Source organism: Nothobranchius furzeri, chromosome 9 (genome assembly GCF_043380555.1).
Source record: "Nothobranchius furzeri strain GRZ-AD chromosome 9, NfurGRZ-RIMD1, whole genome shotgun sequence".
Classification (NCBI taxonomy): Eukaryota; Metazoa; Chordata; class Actinopteri; order Cyprinodontiformes; family Nothobranchiidae; genus Nothobranchius; species Nothobranchius furzeri.
The window spans coordinates 52,113,437-52,138,230 of record NC_091749.1 but is presented as its reverse complement, the minus strand read 5'-3'; the positions used below and the strand labels follow the sequence as shown (position 1 = coordinate 52,138,230).

Sequence of the window (24,794 nt, the reverse complement as noted above, 5' to 3'; positions counted from 1 at the left end):
CATTGTTAATATTTTAGCATATATCTTGTCTGTCATTGATCTGGAAGGTGTAAAATAGCATGATTACGGCCCATTAAGAAGTTAGTCATTAAATCAAGACAGTTAATCTCTATAGAAACAGCTCCCAAAAGGGTCTTATTCATTCAATTCAAAAATACTTTATTAATCCCAGAGGCAAATTGATTATGTACTCAATCAGTGTCACTTTGGTGGAAATCCGATACTTTCCTGCAAATCTGCCCACAACCTTTTAAAAATATTCTATTGTAGTTTAATTGTAGTGCTGTGGCCGATGTATAACGGCATAAAAGTAGTTCAAATATGTTTTCACAACAAAAAACCATCAAAGCACTAAGAGCTAATGAGAATTAATCATGTACTGATGCAGCTGTTGTAACCATGAGGAAAAATCAAAACCAGAGCATCCCATGGCCCTCTTTACTCCAGCTCTGATATGTTATTGATCTTTTCAGTCAGTTTTTGTCATGCACATCAGGAGGAAACCACAAAAAAGGCTTTGCAGAGAAGCGAGCTGCATGAATAAAAAACACTGCAACTATTTTTGTTTAGAAATTTTAAATAAAGACTGATTCAGTGTAAACATTTGCTTAAAACTTTGTATGTTTCAGCTGTGACTAGTTAAAACTGCAGCTGTTTGGGGATTCCTCCCTGACTCTCCAAACTCAGACCAGTACCGGCCACACCTTATCATAAGAGCTAGTTAAGTTACATAGGAAATAATGAAAAAATGAAAATAAAACAGGGGGGTTGCATGTTACATGCTGATTACAAAAATTTGGATATATTATGTATTTTCATGAAGTTTACTTAGAGTTGCATCCATACTCTATTCCCACAGCATGATGCTACCACCACCGTGCTTGCAGTATTCATGGGTTTGAAAATCTCCCCTTGACTCTTTCCGACATACTTCTTGTTATTCTGGCCAAATCTGTTCCAGTCAGAGTTTCTTTTCAGCTTACAGCTTTCTTTTTTTATTATTATTATTTGATTTTTATTTATTTTTTTGGAGGAGACATCTTGTCACGATCAGATGATTCAGCCAAACACAGGAAATGGAGGCAACATAAATGATTTATTACAAGAAAACCGGAAACTTTTCATGGACTGGATGACTGACTGGATTAAGCAAAGCAGACTTGGCTTGACTAGACTAGATGTGATTTTAACTTATTTTGGTTTGGTTTGGCTGGATGAGAACTAGAACAGGCTGTGAGCTTCATGAGGGTTGTGGATGATTTGGTGCTAAGAGGTGTGCGCAGGTGGAAATAATCACAGCTGAACATGATTGGTTTATTGAGTTCAGTGAGACAAATTAAACACTCCAGGAGCTAAAATCATGACTCATCTGGCTCAATGGCCTAATAGTATGAGTGTCCACCCTGAGATTGTGGGTTCAAGTCATACCAAAGCCTTTATAAATGGGACTCGATGCCTCCCCGCTTGACACTCAGCATTGAGGGGTTTGATTGGAGGGTTAAACAACCAAACTGTTCCCAAGTGCAGCCATACCTACAGTTCACCACTCCACCAGGGGATGTGAGCAAATCCTCATTGAGTCCCATGTAAAGAAAGCCAATTTCACGGCAGAAATAAGCATGTTTACAGCCTGGTTCAAAAAGAATAGATCTAGTTTACATTCATGATAACTCTTCTGTTTAAGTGTGACTTAATTCTTAAATTTCTGAATAATTAATGAGCATCAGAGCCACGTGACTTCAGAGCTAGCTCAAGGGAAAGGCCTCAGCCAGGGTCTCACGTTAATAGATGTTCGGCCATTTTGACTCTCTGAACTTTAGTTGTGTCTTCTGTTTGTTCGTGTTTGGATGTTAATCAGAGGGCAAGCTGTGGTTATTGATAACAGATCAAAACTACATTTCTGTATTTTATTTTGCTGGTTGAATGGTGGTGAATGCTGTCATTTAACCACTTGGTCAAACATGTTAGTGGTGCTGCATAAGAAACGTGAGCAGGTGCCCAACTTCTCCTGTCTCCTGCCCGGGAACGGTTGTTGGAGCAGGCGGCTGGATGTTCCCGTTTCCGTTGTCGACGGTCCCGGCTCTAGGAGTGTCGATATTGCTTTTGGCTTCGTGTCGACACAGCGCTGGTAGCCGAGTAGATGCTCCCAGAGATAGGACCATCAACAACGGTGGATTCGCAGACCTTTGACCACGGTGGACCAGCGAAGACTGATATCCTCGGTCAGCTTACCTAGCTATGATTTTGTTACTGAGCAGGCCGGAGGCCTTCACATTGGACTTGCTTTAGCACGTTTTTCTTGCTAAAAACACTCGAAACAACTCCGTTAGCTTAGGGTTAGCATGTAGCTACTGTCCCGCTGATCTTCGACCACGGAGAATGAGCTGATGTAAAAGGCCACACTGCCCGGTGTCACACTGTCACAACCTGTCCTGTCTCCCCACTCTCTGTTCAATTCTGTGTCTTCCCTAATTGCTCCCACCTGCCTCTCGTCTCCCAGTCACTTTAGATCCCAGCTCCTCTTGTATTTAAACCCTCCCAGTTCTGTGTTCCCTGTCCGTTCATTGTTTAATTGTCCCACGTGTTTCTAATTAAAACCCTTTTGAATGTCCGTATCAGCCTGCTTTTCTTTCCCCTGCATTCGGATCCTCACCTCAACCGTTCAACTCATCTGCATCATGGGAAATTCTTCCCTGGGAATGCCTGCTGCAGTGGCTCACTCCCAGCTATCAGCCAGCTTCCCCTCCTCCAGCGCCGCCTCGCCGCTGGTGCCGAACCTCGGCCTCAGTGATCTTCTCTGCCCTCCCGCATCCAGATGGGAGGTTGGGCTGGGAGGTGCAGCTGGACCACACCCCCTACGAGGGCACCAGACTGGCCATGTGATCTCCTGGAGTTGGTCCACGGTGCTGGGAGGGAACCCAAGCCCCGCCGTCTTCTCCAGCCCCGGAGCTGCGCCACGGGTGCGCCGCAACCACTGCTGACGTCACCTCCAGCTCCTCAGTGAGTCAGACTCCAGAGGGGGTTGCGAGGATGTCCCGCGATCAGCGCAGTCAGCTGAGACACACCCCTCCCAAGGTCTCCTCCCACTCCAGGGGTGCCACGAGAGGGACCAGACAGCGGGGTCGAGATAGCTGAGTGGTGCCATCGACCTCAGAGGCCCCCGCTCTATGCTCCAGCTTGGACCCCCAGCCTCCGTCTCCAGTCCAGTCAGCACCTTCGATGCCAGACCAAGGGACAGAGCCTGCGGATCACCCAGGGGAGCTCTCTTGCCTCCAGGCTGAGCTGGTCAAGCTGAAAAGCCTTATCAGCCTCCAGGAGTTCCAGATGGAGACATTCCACCCTGATTCTCCAGGCCACCTTGCCAGCATATTTTTTTTATCTTTTGTTGTATTTATTAATGTGATTGCTATCGATACCAATGACCCTGAATGACAGCAAGAAAACCCATGAGATCCATTCAAATTACTCATTGATATCCATGTCCATGACAAGGAAATGTCTGACCACAGCTGTAATAAATTCCAGATCTGGTCTTGGTTGTCGATCCCTTGATTCAGTTCATCACTGGGCCGGGATCATGTTCTTGAAATTAATTTCGTTGCTAATTATGAAACTGACCAAACGCTCCCATTGACTAACAGTTTGTTTAAAAAAAACTTTTAAACTGGCCTTTATATGATATTTAAATAATGTTAATTCATTCTAAATTTGTTCCCCACCAGTTTCTATCTAATAAACCAAATATAATTACTTCCAACGTCCAAATCACTTTAATCTTGGTTCGATGGCATCTCAGAGGTCTGTACTGGTTCTGCTTCTGATTTTTCAGACTCCTTCTGACTGCTTTTTCTTGACCTGCGGTTTGGTGTGCCATTCAGAATATTGTCAGAGGTCTGCAGCGTCTGGAAGTGTTTCCTGGAGCCCAGAAGGGACGGGTTGTTCACCAGCGTGTACAGCAGCTGCCAGCGAGTGTGAATCCTCTGGCGGCTGGTTGCCTTGTTGGGCCTGTTCTCCTGAATCCCTAAGAGAACGGAGGAGGAGCAGACTGAGGTCAGACTGGCTGAGGACTTGTTTCCCTCATTTACACCAAGTGCAGAATGGATGAGGTCCAGCATTCGTACGGCTTCCACAAATACCCCACTGAGTCCAATCAGAGCATTTGCACATCAGCTACAGTGTGATGCAGATCCAGATGTAGAGGCATGGAAAGTTTCTAAATTGAGTCTATTTCCCCAGACGCCTCATGCAAGTTTTCATTAATTTAATCATTTGATGGATCAAATTTCCAGTGAAGTGGATCTGGAGCGGACATAAATGGCAGTTCGTCCAAAAGGCATGCGGGAACCTGACTGCGTTCGTTCCACACTCAGTGTAAATGAGGGGTTAAACATTTTCTTGCAGTAGTACAGAGCAATGTATAAAATTCTTCACAAGCAAGTGGTGTAGCATATTTTGAGAAACCATATTTAATGGACAGGCGTACTTAACCTTATTGAGCCATCTCTACCACTTGGTTGAGTTATGTTGTACTAAAAAAATCCACTAGATGGCACTGTGTCAGGAAATTGCAGGCCTCATCTGCCATGCTCCCACCAGGAAATCAGAAACAAAAAAATCACTCAGGACACATGGACTGTTTTGGCAAAAAATTGTGAAGGTAAGTACATTTTTCCACAGTAAAATCATGTCATAGTCTTTGCAGAACGTTATTATGTCATTTGATACCAGAAAGTAATACAATGAGAAAGCATTTTCTAAAACATGCTCAACCAACGGTTAGCAACACTAAGCTAATGTTTAGAAGTTTTGTTTTGACATGTTAAATTGACTATTTTCCATGAAAAAAAATGATTTCATGATCTATACATTTAAGTATTAAGTGTTTTAATTGTTTTACAGGACAAAGTAAAAAAGATTAACTCTGTCATTGTTTTCAAAATATTGTTTTGCATGAAAGGTAAAAAAATCAAACCATTGCAGTTATTTGAATTTTACAAAACCATCTACAACACCTACAATTTCCTTTTCTTTTACATTTAATAGATGGATTGCAAATCCTTTTATGGAACAAGGCAACGCACTTCTCTGGCCCTTGTACCTGAACATTCTCAGGACTCTGATGGTGAACTGAGTGATGATGACACTATAGAGGATCCAAATTTTCAACCCAATTTTGCAGATGATAGTAATGAAAGCTGTTTTGATGTTTCCATTGAAGAAGATGTTCCTTCAAAAGGCAGATCAGCACAGTTGTCTTGTAAAAAGCAAAAAAAAAAAGGAAACACATCCTAAAAACTGTTCTCTTGGAAGAAGCAGAGGATACATTATACCCATCTTCCTTCTCAGTCCCCAAAAAAGATGCAAGAAGAATCTGGAAGCATGAAGACATTGAAGAATTGCAAGTTCCAGAAGCAAGTTTTGAGCCCCCTGAGGCTCTACAGTCCCCATTCCAGTACTTCAAAATGCTCTTCACTGATGATATGATTGATCATATTGCTTATCATACCAATCTGTATTCTGTTCAAGAAATGGGGGACACAATCAAGACTAGCCCTAAGGAAATTGAAGATTTTCTGTCAATCCTCCTATTTTTTGGGTGTTTTCAACTTTCCATCGCTAGAAGTTTACTGGCACCATGAGTCACGCTTCAGTGTGATAGCCGATATCATGCCAAAGAAGAGATTCCAGCTGTTGCGCCGGTTCATTCATTTCAACGATAATCAGCAGTGTAATAACAGTGGAGACCGATTTAACAAAATCAGACCTCTCTTTGATATGCTTCGTGAGCAATGCCTCCAGATACCATCAACATATAAGCACAGCGTGGATGAGGTCATGGTAGCCTATAAAGGCACAAGGGCTGGCAATTTCCGTCAGTATATTGCCAACAAGCCACACATGTGGGGCTTTAAATAGTTTTGCCGAGCCAGTCCATCTGTCATCATTCATGGCCTGCTGCTTTATTGGGGAGCTTCCACATTCTTCAACACTACCCTCAGTGAGGAGGAGCAGATGTTACCTTTGGGAGCCAAAGTGGTGACAACACTTTGTAAAACCACAACACAGCCAAGGCTTTCTGTTGTGTTTTGTGACAACTATTTTACCAGTTTTAAACTGGTGGAGTACCTGGACACCTCGTTGGGTGTCAAGTGCATTGGCACTGTTCGACCAAATCGCACAGGTGGAGCCACTTTTGGGCCATTCCCATCTGTACCGGGTCAGCCCGGGCCGGGTAGCCCCAGTCGGCCCCAGCCTGGCCCGGTTGATTCCACACATCCTTGTCTTAAGCCCATGTGGGCTGATTCTACCCACCAATCAGAGGCTTGCTCTAATGGAAGGTGTGAATTCGCTGTCAGCAGTGGGTGTGTTGGCCCTGGTCGGCCTGAAGCAGACCCCCTCGAGAAGAGGGCTGAGAATGAGCCTTGGTTGGCCCGGAAAAATACCAGGCCACCCAGATATGTAAACAACCTACGCTACCTGGCCCGGGCCGACCCGGTACAGATGGGAATGGCCCATTTGATGACAGAAAAAGAGCTGACAAAGAAAGGGCGTGGAGCTTTTGACTACAAGGCTGCTGAAGGGGTGATCGCAGTAAAATGGTTTGACAACAAATGTGTGAATCTGCTGAGTAATGCCGTTGGGGTCATGCCATTGTCAACTGTCAAACGCTGGAGCAAAGAGTCCAAGGCAAAGATTTCCATCCCATGCCCATCACTCATCCATGCCTACAACGGGCATATGGGAGGGATTGACCTCTCTGACATGCTGGTACAACTGTACAAGACCCCAGCCAAATCTACAAGATGGTACCTACCACCCTTTGGGTACATGCTTGATCTATGCATTACAAATTCCTGGCTGGTCAAAAGGGAGTGTGGACAACTGAATCACAAACCAATCTCCTTGAAAAGATTCCACCTTGCAGTTGCCCATAACTTGAAACAATTTAACAAGCCAGCATCCAAAGTTGGCCAACCATGATCCAGCTCTCCACCCCCATCACAGATATGCCACATCACAAGACCCTCACAACCACAACCAGATGTGCGATATGAGCTGTGGGCATTGGCCACTTCACTGTGATAAGCGAGGCCGATGCAGTTATTGTCCAAAAGGTGTGTCAAGATGGAAATGCCAGAAATGCAATGTTTTTCTGTGCTTGAATGCAAATCAGGAATGCTTTGCAGTGTACCGCCAGAGGTTCTAATGATCAGGAGGTATTGGTGCAGTTGCATCTTAAATGAGAAAAGAAAACAACCAGAAAAAAATTCTGTGTGTTCCCTAATTTCTAGTGCAAAGTGGAAATGGTGAATAGGATACTTCTGGAATTTTATGGAAAATAAAAAAATGTTAATGCTGTTTCAACACTACAATGAAAGGTCGGAAGTAAACTTGCATGTTTTGAGCAACTTTTACAGTATTTATATAAAATGTTTCTGATCATTATTTGTGTATTTTTTACACTTTGTTAGAATAACTTCCAAAGTTGAAATGGAATCTGTTTGGTGTCTTACTACCGAAATAAAGTGGGTACAAATTTTTGAATAGTTATTTTGTTGGGGAGCAGTTTCTCGGTCAGAAATTGAATGAGCTCATTGAGAAAGCCAGTCCTGCAGGATGTCCCCTTGATCTAGTGAAGGAGGTGAGAGATAGAAGGACTCTAGCTAAAATAACATGACTGTTAGACAATGTCTCACACCTCATGCATGAAACTGTTGTGGAACTAAAGAACCCCATAAGGGGTTGACTGCTACATCCTAGGAGCACAAAGGAACGTTATCGCAGGTCAGTCCTCCCAGCTGCTGTAAGGATTTACACCCACCACTGCTCCCAACAAAACCAGTAAACAATTTTAGCTTCCCTGCTTCTTTTTAAATGTGTGTGTTCTGTTTTCATTGTTTTTGCATTCAATCATATCTTAATTGCTTATCTGTCCATTTAAGTTATCACTCATGCAATAATCTACTAATCTGTTTTACAGTATGTTAATTTTTTGTTTTATAAATGTTATAAGGTCAATTAAATATTTTAAATATTTGTTGCATTCATGTTTTTATGTTTTTTGTTCAATGTAAAGCTTTTTTATTTCCTATTCTTTATTTTTGTTGTTCTTTGAACTTTTTGGCAAGTGTCTCTACTGTGGCACAATAAAGGGATCTTCTATTCTATTCTATTCTATTCTATTCTCTCATTCACTGGTGAATAGCGACTGATGTGCCTTCTTTTATTTATTGTTCTTGCTATTAATTAACATTTTTGGTTTTAATATTTTTTCATCATTAAAATATAATCGAACTTTAAAACATTCTCATCCCGAGAACTGAATGAAAACAGTTATCCTCCCTGAGAACCAATCAAAAATAGATTTAACTATACATTTGATTTATGAAACAAAGAAGAAGCTGCGTGTGCGCTTTTCCTACCTTCCTCTGCATCTTTCATCTTCGGTCCAGCTCTACCAACCTCAACCATCATGTCCAGCAACAATCCACAGAAAGCCTTCAACACGGGGTGTGTCTGACTCACCTCCACCTTCAGGAAGTGGGTGTAGTAATGGTAGGCTGTATGGGATCAACAACAGAAGTTATAAACCAAACTGCATGGCTCAGTTGTTTTTGTTGTTTGTTTTTACCAGGATCAAAGGACTCCGCAGTGCGGTGCAGCAGACTGATGTCAATACGACCAAAATGGATGATGTTGTACAAAGCTGTTATCACGATTCTCCAAATTCCAACTATCAGTCCCACCACGATGTTGACCACAAACAGCAGGTAGGTCATCAGGAATAGGCTCTCTCTGAAAGAGATCATTCATTTGTTGGTTTAGGACATGAATTCTAATTTCTTAAGATTTGATTCTTACTGAGACAGTTTTGTTCATAACTTTCAGCTTTTTGAAAATATTTTTTTCTAAGGTTTGCATTATCTCATAGCAAGTATATTGATCATCTTGCCCCATAGTTTGTGATACATTTTCACTTATGTGCACAAATTTGTAAATGGAATTTTAATGATTATTACTTTAATTTTAATTTGTTTATTTGTGTTGTATGGAGTATAATCAGACTTTTAAATGTATGGAATTAAGTCTGGATTATGTCTCTCATTATGTGAAATCAATTCTAGGCTTCCCAAGGTGTATCCGTGTGTGTGTGTGTTCCTATACCCTTGTCTCTTATCACCCCTGAAGTCATAAATTGCTAGTTGGCTTCACCGAGCTGTTTCTGTCTCACGGTTCTGTGGTAACCTTTTTGACCTCCAGAGAAGTGGAGGAGGTGAGGAGGCTCATTCTGGAGAAGGTCCAGGTGCACCAGCTAATGGTTTATCCAAATAAGACATAGACTTTTAGAATCAATAAAATTGCTCCCCCTGACAAGCAAGAAGGAGGGGCAACATTAGGCCAATGTCAACAGCATGCAGAGAAGAAGAAACAAGTGAACGGATGAAGACTGGGAGAAGAAAAGGTGACATCATGACATCCAAGATTTATGGTCTCTTTGGGGCCGTTGGAGAACAAGAAGAAGAGGAACACGTGACCAGGAAGTCTGAAGTCTGAAGCAGCAAACAAAGAAATAACTGTGAGGGAGGGGGGTACAAAGTAAATAAAAAGGAGCTACTGGGTCTGGAGGTTGGCCTTTGATGGGAATAGTTTGTGAGGTAGAGAGATGGAAAGAAGGAAGCTTTTGCTTTGAGCTTTTTGTCTGTGATAATCTGACCTAGTGTCATTTTTGGAGAGCTTATTCAGCTCAACTTTGCTATAACTCGGTTTATTGGCAAAGAGTAGTTTCACTTTTATACCCGCATTGTCGGGGTTTTGTTTAGATTCTTATTCTTTTTTCATCTGTGTGAAATAAAACCTAGTTCCTCGGATTCGTGGAACGAAAAAAGGATTTACGAGTGGGGTCTCCTGTCGGTAACCAAGCAAAGGTGAGATGCTGGTTGTAAATGCCATCCCAAGGTATTGATATAAGTTGTTTCCTCTATCCTAGGCTACAGGTAAAGTCAGTTGTCTCCTCAGCATAAAAGGAACAGCTGGCCAGGGTCTTAACCTGAAGTGTACATAAGCTTCATGGACTGGGGGTGTGTGTAGGTGTGTTTGCGCCTCCTTTGTGTCTGCTTGAACTAATTTTGGTCAGAATTAGAAGCCCTGGGTAATTTGGTGATTGCTAATCAACTCTCTACAGAGTAAGGGTGTTTGTTGGTAACTAGCTGCCACGCTCACTACACCGATTACAAGCCAAACCCTGAGATATTAGTAAAATGTAGAAGAGTGGAGCTAGCCCGGTAAATTGGCTTGTAACAATTTGGTATTACCTTCTCCTTGAAAAAGGCTGAAGTTAATCCTTGCCTTATAAATTTTCCCTAAAACGCTAAAGGATTAAGAAAATACACTGTGAGGAAGTCATTTCTGATAAATCCTCTTTCTGACTGCTGATGACACCTGGGAAAATAATTAATGTATCTGGAGAAGAAAAGGTGAGCTCTCCCCTCAGTGCTGTGTCCCTCCAACATTAAAGCATCCTGAGACCATTATGTGTGTGGGTGGGGTAATGCCTTTCAGCCAAGAGAGTGTAATCTCTCAAGGTAAAAGTTAAAATCAATCAATCATTTTATTTATAAAACCCCTTCACACCCTCAATCAAGGGAGTGTGAAGGGGATAAAAACAGAGATAAAAACATTTAAAACAAAAAAGAGCTAGAAACAATAAAAATAGTGATCAAAAACATTAAAATGTAAATAGACACAACTAAGAAACAGATCTAAAATACAGCTTAAGCCTTGCTTTAAAAGTGGGCAGCGATGCGGACTGTTTGATTTCTTGTGGGAGTTGGTTCCAAAGCTCAGAACCCAGGACTGCAAAGGCACGATCACCCCTAGACTTACGCTTTGATCGCGGTACCACCAAAAGGTCTCTGACCCGAACATAGCGATCTTGCAGGGATGTAACAGATCAGCAGGGAGGCGAAATATGGTGGCACTGATCCAGACAGGGATTGAAAAACAAGGACCAGGATTTTTAACAAGATGCAACTCTTCACTGGTAGCCAGTCTAAAGCTGTCAGGAGGGGAGTGACATGCTCCCACTGATGTCCTCCATACAGAAACCTGGCAACAGCGTTTTGGACCAGCTGCAGTCGAGTCATTAAGGACTGGCTCAAGCAAGCACAGATAGCATTGCAATACTCTAGCCTAGCGATGATAAAAGCATTGGCTACAGTTTTCGACTCCTGTTCATTTAAGATCGACTTAATATTAGATAAGCGCCTTAACTGATAAAACACAAACGAACAAAAGAGTTCACCTGACTATCAAATCATAGACCAGAGTCTATCTTGACACCCAAGTCCATAATCACAGACTTCTCGTAGGGGTGCAACGATGAAAGGTCCAATCCATGGGGCTGGCGGTCATTTGGAGTAAAAACTATTGTTTCAGTTGTTCCCTCATTTAAAGAAAGGAAGTTGGACCCCATCCATTGGGTAACATCATGCAGGCAATTCACCAGCTGCTGTATGCTACCTCTGGCTCCCTGTTTAACAGGCATGTACAGCTGACAATGGTCAGCATAGAGGTGGGAATTAATGTTATGCTTTCTAAACAACAGTCCCAGTTGTAGCAGATAGAGGGAGAACAGCAGGGAACCCAAAACAGAGTCCTGAGGAACCTCCACCTAAGCTTAGCACCCCCTGAAGAATTAGAGCCAAGGGAAACAGAGAAAGTTATATCCATGAGGTACCTCATCCACTCCAACACAGAACCAGTGAGCCCCACCCATTGTTCCAGTTGATTCAACAGAATCTGATGGTCAACAGTATTGAATGCTGCTGTTAAGTCCAGTAGCATCAGAACCACAGCCTCACCCACATCAGTTGCTAAAAATGTATCATTTAAAATTTTTAAGAGGGCAGTTTCTGTGCTGTGTCCAGCCTCAGGCCCTCAGAACAGACACAAATAAAAGAACAGACACGAATAAAGAACATTACTGAAACATCCTCCCAGAGGAACTTCTCCAGTTATCCAAGAACAGTTTAGTTAAGAATAACATCATTTCCAGCATTACGGAGCACCAAGCCACTAGGAGAAAGTCAGAGCAAAGTGTCTTGGGGAAAAGAACATTGAAATTTTGGGTCCATGTCAAAGAAAATCCCCTGACTGTAATCAGTCCTCAAGAAGCAGCTGGACAAAGAAAGTAAAACTTCTAACAACATTCAGAAGCATCAAACTTTATCCAACTATACGAATAAACAAGAAGACAACAACACACCTGTTATTTAGATCTCTGGTTCCAGATTCCTTTTTGATAAAGAACAACTTGGCAGTCACATGTTGAAGGATTGTCACCAGAATAACCGTCACCCAGGCTGGCCTGAAACATCGTAAGAGTCACAATCATCTCTAGCCTACAAATCTAGACAGACAATAGCAGCGGCAAAAAAATTTAGCTCTGGATGCTGGTCTAGCCACGCTCAATTGGAACCTCTACAGCCCTGACCAGTCTGGCGGTATTCCAATCACAGCGCTCTAACAGGTTGGTGGGACAATCACAGCGAAGCGTTGTTCATTTTCCAATAGCATGTGGAGTGGTGTTGTTTTCGTTAACAAAAACGATGGTGAAACAGACCATCCCCAGCAAATAGTGAAGCTAGCTCCCCACCCACACCAGAAAGCACAAACCACTCTATTTGCATGGATTTCTAATGTGGGTTGGAAGCTAACTTCACTCAGCTCGGCTCCATGCTTCCCTGCTGTGGGAACGGAAAGCGCTCAGCCGCTCATTGACGCTACTACGAGCGACGGCGTTGTTACTTTTATTCAAACATAATATTAACACGTTTCTTATCCGTGTGCCTCCTGAAAAAGTTGTGCTTTTGCGCAGATAAATGAAAAAAATTACGGATTTTAACAGCTTTATCTGAACACGTTTAAGACAAATGTTTTAGTGTCAGAGTGTCAGGATTATTGTCTCTGCTGGTTCCTAATTATGGCGCGGTGTGGGGACCTAAATTAAGACTACTGCCCAGCAGCAGGAGGCTACATAAATTCTGAAGCAAACTACTGACCTGATTAATGATAAGCTGGCGCCGGTAATTGAGAGGCTGGCGCTGCTTACTGAGAAATAGCACCTTTACCGGCATTATTACTAGATACGCTAGGGACTAGCAGCCCTCGGCTGGTCATTGACTGGTTCACACACTCCCTCTGCTGTCTATTAGCACGGATAGGCTAGCGTTAGCCTGGACGGGTTGGTATTAGCATTGGACAGGCTAGCCATTAGCGTGCCTAGGCTGGCCACTAGCTGGATTTCCTACCCCCTTGATGGACCATTAGCATGGATAGGCTGGCATTAGCATCGGAGAGGCTAGCCATTAGCGTGCCTAGGCATAATACATAATAATGCATATAAGTAGGAGGAATTTGCCACAATATACATTTAAAGACACTACGATGGAGGTCTGATAACTCAAGTAATAAATTAAACAAACACATTTCTTTATTTCTGTATAAATATTGTGTACTCTGTATGCTCCCAAAGAGTCCTTTATTTTAAAGAAAGAAAATCATACCACACATTTCTATTGTGGAAATCTACAGAATGATGCACAGATCTGCATCAATAAATTATATACATTATTGTAATTATCAATTAAATAATACAATTATACCAGTCTAGGGATTATTGTTTCACAAAATCTGGGGCAGCTGAGATTTGGTCCCATATCCATAAAATAAATTATGTTGGTATGAAACTCACTCCAGTAGCTCAGAGTATATGTCTAACCTATACATTCATTTGTTAGAGAATTGTAATTTGTATAATGTTTTGTAAAATTAAAAACAAATATCTATGTCGACTAAAGCCTTTTTGAAATTTAGTCGACTAAAACTGATTAAGACTAAAATGCAGTTTTGTTGTCAAGACTAAGACTAAACTTAAGTTGCCCACCAAAAACAAAACTGATGTGGGGACGGTTTGAAAGCCAGCCGTGTACCCTGCCCCACGACTGAACTTTCCCTATGGGTCATGGCCAGACACTCACATATATGGGATAGCTTGCCCGGCTAAATCATCTGTTTTAATCAGAACCATTTAAAAGAAGAAGAAGATGGAACAAAAGACAAAGAAGACAAAACAATATTTTCTATAGCACCTCTCAAGATAAAAATCACGAGGCGCTTCTCGAGAACAGAAATAAAAATAAATACATGAAAAATAAAAATGATTTAAAATTTCATAAAAATTAGAAGAAAAACATTTAATTGTGATTAAAAAAAGCAAAGGAAAGTGAAAGAGAAAATTAATTATATTCAATTCAAAATTCTAATTCAAAAATACTTTATTAATCCTAGAGGGAAATTAGAGTTTCAGTACACACAATTAAAAGATCAGACATACATTCATAGACACGTGACAAGAATTATAGATCAAGAGGGTTCATATGAGGACAGAGTCAGGGGGAGGGGAAAAAGGCACGTCAGAGTTACCCTCAACAGAGAGGGCAGCTTTGCTATGCAAAAAAACAACTCAGACAGATATGCTCACAGACTTCAGACATTACACAACATAAGTGTCCACTAGGTGGGGAGGTAGGGTTGGGACTCTCCTCACTTCAGTGCGTGCAGCCACATGGAGCAGCGCTCATCACCTCCGTTTGGACAGGGGAGGGAGATAATGGGTTAGAGAGCACAGTGACTCCTAGATACGGTTCCACGGCCTTCACCGGTCACAATCCCGCCCAGGCTGGGATAGGGAGAAAGAGTTTCCATAGCAACGGCAGCATTCCACATTTCTTCTGAGGAGAGTTAACACTTCAGCCTCACAGACTCCAAGGGCACCAGATTCAGATAAGAATTGTTTTGGGACAGAGATAATATCCTCTCTGCCTTAGTGTTCTGTTGGTCTTCTAATAAGACAGAGGAAAGGGGGGATTGGTAGAAAGAGCTGAATAAGGAGAGGGAGATGAAGGAACACGAAAAACACATGAAGGCATTCTGACTCACCATGACTTTCCTGCTATTTCAAACACAATCAGGTTACGGCCATAAAAAACAGGGATGATGAGTAGAAACACCAGAAACAAGAAGCAGATGAAGAACACGACGGTCTGGATGGCCATTCCTGCCAAAACAGGACAAAAAAAAACAGCTTTCCTAATTATACAAAATAACTCGTACCAGCATCAAACTAAGCTAACTTTGAGTATTACCGAGGCAGACGATAGCAGCCTGGTATCCTGTTAAACCCATCCAGCAGACAACACCTGCTTTTGATGGACAGATAGTCTTCTGGCTGTTATAAATCCTGTAAACGTCTCCCTTATACAGACCCTTTAGGTTTGATCTGAAAAAATAAATCCAATGATGTAATGGCTTATTGTAAAAAGTAGTGCAGTAATGTTAGTATTTCTTGATTAAATGAAACTTTGTGCACATACCTGTGCAGGAGCATGGACCTCATGAGCATAATAACACTGACCAAACAGGACAGAGTCATGGCACAGAGATAGCACACTGACAATAATAACAAATCAGACATTAACCTCTTGTTTTGTACATAGATCAACACCAAAGTGGTTCACATACCTTCCAGCAACCACGTGTAGAAAGTTACAATTCTGACCACCTCCATTCTGTCGTCTGATAGGACAATCCCAAACCCCAGCAACAGGAAGGCGATGTTCTCATCAATTCCTGCTCGGACGATGTGCAGCGTGGGGACTACCAGGACAACCAACAACAGGGCAGTCTGGGGTCAAACAGAGCTTCTTCAATATGTAATCTCACAAACAAAGGCAGCAAATACGTGATGTTCAGAGACATACGTGATAGATGGCCACACATGTGACAAAAGACGACACCGCCAGCTTTAGCGGGAAACGAAACACTGAAACAAGTGAAACATTTAAAGCTTTTACATCAGAGTAGCCAGTAAGATCATATACTCCAAATTAAACAGAAATTCACCTTTCTCAGGAACATAAATGTAACTCTTGGGCACTTCTAGGATTCTCTTTATGAGTGGTGGTTTGTCTGCTGCAGAGGAGCTGTCTCAGACAGTAAACAGATTTTAAATTACATTTTAATTCAGCATATTTAAGCATTTTTACGCATAGATGAATTTTACATAAACTGAGGTCATGTTTTGACTGTTATTGTGCAGAGGTCATTTGGATCTGCTGGTCATCTTTAATCAAGTTGGATACATCCAGTGACTATGTTCTTATCAACACACACAAGCGCATGAGCACACACACACACACACACACACACACACACACACAGATATAATTTCATCTCTATGACCATACGGCTCGTGTACCATTGGGTTTAATGAGTCCGATCACATACATGACCATTTTCTGTCCTCCCACCTGACAGATGAGGGAGTTTTCTTCAGCAGCATCTTCACATAGTTGGTGTAGTAGCTGCTGTCAAGGTCCTGAGAGTCAGAGCGTGTTAAGATGTCAGTGTGCATGTATAAAATGATAAGTTCTGGTTATTGTGTAATTACAAGCTGAACATTTTATACATCATAATTAGAAATTGCTCGAGGAGCCCCGGGTTTGGCTCAGCTTTTAATGTTTGACACGGGAGTCTTGTTTCTACAATTAATTCTGAAATAATCCAGACATTTGGTCTATGAGCAGAAAAATATGGTGAACTGCCCGTGTTTGTTTGTGTGTGTGTGTGTGTGTGTGTGTGTGTGTGTGTGTGTGTGCGTGCGTGCGTGCGTGTGTGTGTGTGTGTGTGTGTGTGTGTGTGTTAATGTCAACTTTCTCACCTCATCGGTCTTTGGTCCTTTGACAAACAGCACAGGAAACTGAACACAGAGGTATACTAGGCAGGCCAGCTGAGGCAGACTCGCGAGCAGAGCGTAGTACTTATAGATCTGGAAAATATATATTTTTGATCATAGATTTATTTTTTATATGTACTGAAGTTTGATTGGTGTGTGCAACATAAAATACATTAAAGAATGTTAGTTTCCTAAGACTCAACACCCTTCTTAGTCCTGATAATCCACCCCCTCCCTCCCTCCACACACACACAAAGCTTTCAGTGTTTTCTGCAAAAGATTAAAGCTGCAGTTTGACTAGGACTCTGGTCTGTGGTTTATTAACAGGAAAATAGAACAACAACTCTTTTTATTTACATTTGCCTTTGTGTGGAGGGGGGACTGTGGCGGTAGTGTCTGCTGTCACCTCAGGAGTATGGTTGTCTGGTAATATCTTAATTTGTTGTCTGTATTCTGACTGGTTGAAGTGCACACAATCACTCTTCTAATATTTGTGGATGCATGTATTGAATTTTCATTTGCTTTACCAGTGACCTTGGAGTTGCTGCTGGAGCACCACACAGCTGCAGCCCATCTCCTCAGAGGGCCCAATCAGCACCTCTGGGACCTACCAACTCCCAGGGGAGAGGGGATTCATGTTTTGTGTTTATGTAATTATTTTCTGTTGTGGATAGGTGGTTGTAACTAGGGCTGCAACAACGAATCGATGAATTCGATGAAAATCGATAAAGCAAAAACGCTTTTAAAAGGGAGGGAGGAGTCCTAACTGTTGCTGCAGGCGTGTTGTGTGAGAGTGCAGTTATATACTGGTTAATATATTTTTGGGTTCAGTTGCTTTCATGTGGCCTAATGTGAGTCTATTTGGGATCATTGGAATGATCAGCAGCATTTCTTGATGTGACTTTATGGCAGTTGCCCAGGGCATCATCGCAAGGAGGATGGCATTCATTTACTTTTGTTTTATTTGGTATTTTTCAGTCATTTTTGGAAATAGTGATTAATTTTGATTAATTCACAGCCTATGTTTAATTACATTTAAAAATTAGTTGTTTGACATCCCCAATTATAATAAATGTCTACAGATGAGATCAAACAAAACAGATGAGAATTGCCCTTAAAGAGCAAGTCACCCCCAAATAAACTTTTTTTTGCTGATAAACTAAATAAACGAGTGTCTAATCGTGCTGCAGACACGTGTCGTCAATAATTTGGCACTTCAGTGCATCTTAGTTAAAATTTAAATATTCTGCCTAAAACTGGCAGTGTTGTGCCGTTGTCAGGTAAAAACTCTGCACTGTATTTTAATTTAAATCTGCCACCGCTATTGGCTAAGAAGTATGCTATGATGTAAACTGGTACATTATGATGTCACAATGCTGTCATGAGCCTGAGTGTGTGTGTATTTGTTAGCGGCTCCGCCCTCTCGGTCTGCCAGGCAACAGCATGTGTTGCATTTTTCAAACATGAAGCGGGAGTGGAGTTAGACTCTGGTAGGGGTTGACTTGCTCTTTAAGCTGTTTAATTTGGACCAAGCATTTTAGGTCACAGATAGATGTAGCTTAGGGTCTCTGTCTATACGCCTTATAAGACAATTTAGGTGATGGCATGTTGTTTTTCTGCTATTGAACTGTTTTCTAATAATGTTGTGTTTAAAAAAGTGAAGGAAGGAGAAAAATAATGTTTCCCTGGCAGTTTTTAAAAATGTCCCTATGTAATCCGATTAATCGATTAATCGTGTCGAGACCCCATCCGATTAATCGATTATCCAAATAATCGTTTGTTGCAGCCCTAGTTGTAACTATGTTAGAAAAAAGCTTAACATATAACATGCTGTTCACACTGTTGTTTTTTTATTGCTTGCAGTATTGCCCCCTAGTGGTCCAGATGGTTTTTATCCCTGCATTAGTCTCCAGTCATTTTATTTTTAAAACTGCGACCATGAATGTCTCCACTCCCTGCATGCCTCACCTCTGGAGTTTTTGGACAGTCAAACTTCTGCCACACCAGCACTCCGAAGTGTGTGAAGGAGAGGAGCGCCCCGAACACGTAGCCTGCGGTATGCTGCAAGGTCCCGCAAACCAGCAGAGGATAGTACAGGACCGGATAGTAGAAAATACTTATAATCTTCATGTATTCTGATAAACAAAAAGATAAATGGTCAGTACTGATAAAGCATCTTTTATTTACACCATCAATAGGTAGACAAAGACCTTTAATGTTTGGTGGAGTGTCTTTAAGGAAAGGCAGAGGGTCTGGGGCGATCATCAGCATGGCCAGCTTGCTGAACACCAGCCCAAAAACAGCCATGATCAGCCCCTTCTGCTGAGTCTGGTCCAGGAAGTTGGCCGGACTGATTGGTGAGCAACAAAGAAATGTTTAGTTGATCAGAGACACATATTTTATGTAAATAATTCACCTATTTCACCTGAAGATACTGGAGGAGCCTCTGGAGAAGCCCTGACAGAGTTTATGCTTCCTGGTGAGAGCCGCCAGGACCAACATGACCACAAGCTGCAAACCAAAACAGAACTCTTCAGAACCTCTGACACTCCTTTGACCTCGCGAGACCCAAATTTGTATTTGGGGTAATTTAAAAGAAAAAAAAACTTCTACTCAACTCGTGAACATAAAATAGAAAAATTAATTAGGAAATAATTTTTTAAGTAAAAAATTTCAAGAAAAACATTAAATCAATATCAAGTGTCTCTAATTAAAAAAAGAGAGAATAAAATTGTGCAATAAGCCAATGTCCACATATGTGGAGACGGGGTAGGAGACTAAACATGAACACACCCTTCTTCTGGTTGGAAACAGGATGTGTATACATCCCATAATAAAGTGGGTTTGTTTATGAATTAATTCCAATCTGTGTGTGTGTGTGTGTGTGTGTGTGTGTGTGTGTGTGTGTGTGTGTGTGTGTGTGTGTGTGTGTGTGTGTGTGTGTGTGTGTGTGTGTGTGTGTGTGCGTGCATGCGTACGTGCGTGCGTGCATGTGTTTGTCTGTTGTCAAACAAGCCATGAAGCATTATCAAAGTCTTTGTGAGAATCTACAACATGGAGTTGTCTTGAACCAGATTCATACTTTTGAGGTTCCCTGCTGTTTTATTGGGAAATAAAGTTGTTTTTGCTGTAAACTTAATTGCCCCATTTTATTTATATTTTACTTGTTGAAGCTTCATTAAGCAACCTTCTATCTCAGTGACGGACTGGTCAATGTGGATGATTGACGTCTCTTTTAGATCAAACAGAATGAAGCTTTATTTACCAAAATGAGACTGACAGCTTAGTCAGCCCATGAGACTCGTCAGAGCAAAAAAAAATAAAAAATGCATCTGGCCAGATGTTTGAGTTCTAGGCCTTTTTTGGCTAAAATAGCTTTGTTTAAAATCTAAAGTGTTTTCAGTTTGACTCAAGAGAAAGAGCTGACAGTAAGTGATAAGAAAGTCTGGATAACATGAGCTTTTCAATGTGAAACATCAAAGTTAAGTAACTTTGTTGTTGATCTGCGGGGGAAACAACAATTTATGTTTTTACGGCTCTCTGGCTTGTATCTCTGTGAAATTAGAGAGTTGTGAGAAACATGTTTAGAATCAACAGGGTTTTAGCTTCATTATGGATGGATATAATGTGTGTACAATTAGATTTTTTTGCAGGATTAGAGACAGAAATGTGGCACAAACACTCACACGAAGCAGGATTTCCAGTCACTCCTTTGAAAGTAGATTTAGTTGTGTTTGGAGAACGTAAAAATGTTTATTCAGCATTGTAGCCAGGATTCAGGAGTTTCTTTAGAGGTGCAGCTTGATGATATTGAATGATATTTCAGACATGAATTTTGATGCTAAACTTCAAAGTCCCTCAATTAGGAAACGTTAGGGCGTAAAGAGTTGGGGGGCCGGGTAGAAATCAAATCAAGTCAAATTTATTTATGAAGCACTTTTCATACAAATGCAGCTCAAAGCGCTTTACAATATTAAAACCAAACAGCAGCAGTCGGTTTCCCACCCCTCCCACACAGATTCACATAAGAGATCCCCTTTGTATCTCCCTCCTCCCACCTTCAATCCCATCCCAAGCAGATACAAACTCACGCACGCACACACACACACACACACACACACACACACACACACACGTAAAAGAGAAAGGGCAGCTGGCTGAGTGCAGATGTAATATGCACTAAATAGACGGAAACACCATCAAAGGAGCCAACTGCATCGGGAGCAACAGGATCGGCAGCAGTAGCCTGGGCAAGAGGAGGCACGAGAAGCACCCCGGCCGCCACAGCCCCCCGCTGCCCCCCGGGTCAGCCAGCCCCCACAGAGGAAACACTGGTTTACTAATGAAACTAAGATAACAAGTTAAGAAACAAATGAAACGCAAACAGCTGATAAATAAAAATCCAAATAAAGCACACTGATAACAGATAACCAAGTAGAAACATTTAATTAAATATACAAAAATATTCTACAACATATTATTAATACTGGTTAAAACTAATAATTATTACAAGTTAAAATTAATATATGAGAAAATATGTGTCATTCAGTTAAAAGAGTAAGTAATAAAACACTGATAAAATGTATATAAAGATGGTAAAACAAGATAAAATAAATCAAAATCAATTAAAAGCTATATTACAAAGGTGAGTCTTGAGCCTGGCCTTAAAAACAAGAACACTCTCTATGGCCCTGAGGTCCTCTGGCAGACTGTTCCAGAGGTGAGGGCCATAAAACCGGAAGGATGCCTCGCCTTGGGAGTGTGTCCTGACTTTTGGAATGACGAGGAGATGACTGCCAGAGGAGCGCAGGGACCGCGAAGGCTCATATTTATGAAGCAGTTCTGAGAGATAATAAGGTCCAAGACCATTAAAACATTTACAAACCATTAAAAGAACCTTAAAATCAATCCTGAAACGTATAGGAAGCCAATGCAGCGTGTTTAAGACAGGTGTAATGTGCTCCTGCCTCCTGGTCTTTGTCAGGACACGAGGTGCTGAATTTTGCAGGAGTTGGGAAGACCAGAAAGCAGGACATTACAGTAATCAATTCTACTGGTGATAAAAACGTGTATCAGCGTCTCTGTATCGGCCAGAGAGAGAAAGGAGCGGATTCTGGCGATGTTTTTCAGGTGATCAAAAACAATTTTTGTAATGTTCTTAATGTGGGGGATAAAAGTTAGCTCAGAGTCAAAAATCAAACCCAGATTCTTCACTTGAGAAGACGAATTAAGAGTTAGTGACTTTAGCTTTGGTAAAAGTTTCTCTCTCTGGGTCTCAGGACCGATGACTACAACTTCGGTTTTGTCCCGGTTAAGCTGGAGAAAGTTTTCTGCCATCCAGGATTCAATATCCGAAATGCAATTAAAAAGGGCATCCGATGGTCGTGCGTCATCGGGAGACACAGAGATGTACAACTGTGTATCATCTGCATAACTGTGAAATTGCAGTCTGTGCCACCCGATGAAGCCACGAAGTGGAAGTACATACAGATTAAAAAGCACTGGGCCTAAAATCGAACCCTGGGGCACACCACATGTAATCTGACGGGTCTTAGAACAGAAGGTATCTAGACTTACCATAAAAGTCCTGTCTGTGAGATACAAAGTAAACCATTTATGGACAGCACCAGAGAGGCCGATGTGTTTTAACCGCGTTAAAAGAATGTTGTGGTCCACTGTGTCAAAGGCAGCGCTTCAATTCAGTAGAGTCACTTTCTGTGCATCATCATTTATTCTTACGTCATTTAAAAGGTCTGATGTGGCCTGCGGGCCGCCATTTAAAGGTTCTCTGATGTAGACAATGGTCATCTCAGGACAAATTCAACAATCATAATAAATATGCTGAAAGCATCTGGGGATAAAATATAAATTAGCGTGAAAGTCAAACATCTGTTTGCTTATGTTTTAGGTAAAGTTAGGTCCTCAAAATATTTGAGAAAAACCTTAGTTTGTTGTGCTAATTATTTTTATTGAGTTTTTACAAAATAAGGGCCAGTTAAATTAAAAACACACATTTTGTTTTACAAACAATAAAAATGTTGAAGAGAAACTGTCCAGTCAGATATTTGTTCTCAAAAATGTTCCCTTGAACATCATGTCAAATCAGCTTTTATGTAGTTTTACTGAAAAAGTTTCCACATTACACGCCATAACAAGATCATTTCAGCTCGTCGCTGACAGGAACTGACAGGATCTATAAGAATGTGCAGCGTTAATCTAAAGTAAGTTATGACTCTGGGACGTCTCTTTTAAAGATGCTTGTTAAATCTTTTTTCAGGTCACTCGGTCTCATCTCTATTCAGAAGCAGATGAAAGCGGGTCACATCTGTCCTGTGTGCAAGATTTCCGACCAAGTTTCTGCAGTTTTTAGTTGTAATTGCCTTAAAGTCAGAAGAACAACAGACATCACTAAACGGGGGAACTTCTAAAAGACAACTGTCACAGAAGGAAAATCTATAAAATGCTTTTTAAAGTTTTCAATGATTCTCCCAAATGTTTCGCTCCCTGGAAGACACGTGAATAAAGAAGTCTTCGTGTTCTTGCATGAGGATACTTACGGATATGGATAACATGCATGTGTGGAAGAGCTTGTCACCTGCTGTTGGGTCACATGGTAAAATAACTCTGAGACAAAAAGACAATTACATTTAAAATACAATCATCTGAACATGTACCGGACCCCAGCCGGACTCCTTTGGCTCAGGTCTGCATACTTACTCTTTATGTGGTTGGGTTGGCTCTGGGTTGGCGTTCCAGTCTGAATAATCATAGTAGGAATACTGGAAAGGCTCAAAGTCAACCTTGCTCTGATTCATTGTGGCTGTTATGTTGAGTCAAACGGCAGAAACAAGAACAAGATCCAGAAGAAACAACTCTCAATGATCAGCTGGTGTTTCCGAGGGTCTGGTCCAAAAGGTTCTGACACATTCTGATCCAACCAAGAGCTCAGAGGATTAGCAACGGCACAGGAGGGGAGGGTGGGTTCAAAGTCACACCAACCAAAGGACGAAGAGGGGAAAAGTCTTGTTCAAGAGCTTTTTTGTCATCGTTTTCTCAGTCACAGCTTTAATCAGCTAAAACATGCGGGATCCAGTAAAGATGTCCTGTCTCCTCATGTGAACTAAATTCAAGAAGAAGAGCAAATATCTGAACATACAGCAGCAGGAGAAGAACATTAAAAATGTGACGGAGGATGTTTCTGAATTTCAGGAATGAACCGGCCTCTCCACGTTTTGAAATAATGCACGCTCAGTTTGGAGCTGCTGGCCTTGCAGCACTTCTTCTATCAGTAATCTAAAATGGTTTTCTCCGAATAGCATGCCAAACTTCAGCTTACCTGTCGAGCAGAAATCCGGCAACAGAGGCGTTTGCAGGGAGCCCAACCTTCGCTTTAAGTGCATGCCAAGTTTGAAAAGAGTCTCCTTAAAGCACTGGTCGAATTTCTCACAGAGGCCTTTCTCTTCTTATTGTAGACTTCAAAGACACTTGTTCTCTTGCGACTCTCAGCCATTTTCAAAGAACCTGGTGAGAATGGCGAGGAATGAAGGCTATCGCCCTGCACATAAGCAGAAGTGAAAACTAGCCCAGGAACGAGCACGAACGACGACGGCCTTGTATGAAAGCTTCACCAGAATGATTGACAGTTATAAGGACCGATGGTTCAGATGATCCACCCGAAAGAACAAGATCCTCCACTACACCTTTAATCAACAGGAATGGGGAGATGATCTGAAGTATATCTTATAACACTGCAGCCTGTAACCGGAGGGCACACTGGTTTAATGTGGTTCTTCAGATTATGACTTACATTCGTTTCACCTGTGTTTACTTAAAGGAACAAGTAGATAGATTCTTGCATAATCTGTATCAGTCAGCATGATTGACTCTGAATTACAGCAGGTTAGGGTTAGTTTACTCAAATGCACTAAAACACATATTGTCCAGTAGAAAGGTTTGATAACACATATAGCAGGTTATCTGCTTTTGTTTGCATGTTTGA

At 41.5% G+C, this 24,794-nt stretch overlaps 1 protein-coding gene across 1 annotated transcript; it reads right to left on the bottom strand.

Annotated features, from left to right (window-relative positions):
- LOC107381837 (receptor for retinol uptake stra6) lies at positions 1 to 23,709 on the bottom strand. The gene is made up of 17 exons (XM_015953742.3): positions 23,513 to 23,709; positions 23,353 to 23,419; positions 19,221 to 19,306; positions 19,006 to 19,145; positions 18,764 to 18,930; positions 16,781 to 16,888; positions 16,371 to 16,438; positions 15,964 to 16,043; positions 15,822 to 15,883; positions 15,583 to 15,745; positions 15,435 to 15,510; positions 15,207 to 15,340; positions 15,001 to 15,118; positions 12,266 to 12,367; positions 8,633 to 8,796; positions 8,424 to 8,561; positions 1 to 4,021 (listed from the first exon to the last, which is right to left on the bottom strand). The coding sequence occupies exons 1-17, from the start codon at positions 23,608 to 23,610 to the stop codon at positions 3,771 to 3,773; spliced, it is 2,022 nt and encodes a 673-aa protein (XP_015809228.3). The 5' UTR covers positions 23,611 to 23,709; the 3' UTR covers positions 1 to 3,770.
- Positions 23,710 to 24,794: the final 1,085 nt, after the last annotated feature.

Bases quoted from the DNA above. Each gene is read 5' to 3' on its own strand.
- LOC107381837 (XM_015953742.3), bottom strand. From the start codon at position 23,610: ATGAATCAGAGCAAGGTTGACTTTGAGCCTTTCCAGTATTCCTACTAT. The intron at 23,420-23,512 runs GTAAGTATGCAG...TTTTTGTCTCAG, and splicing joins CCAACCCAACCACATAAAGA to AGTTATTTTACCATGTGACC. The intron at 15,119-15,206 runs GTAATACTCAAA...CTGTTTTGGCAG, and splicing joins GGCTGCTATCGTCTGCCTCG to GAATGGCCATCCAGACCGTC.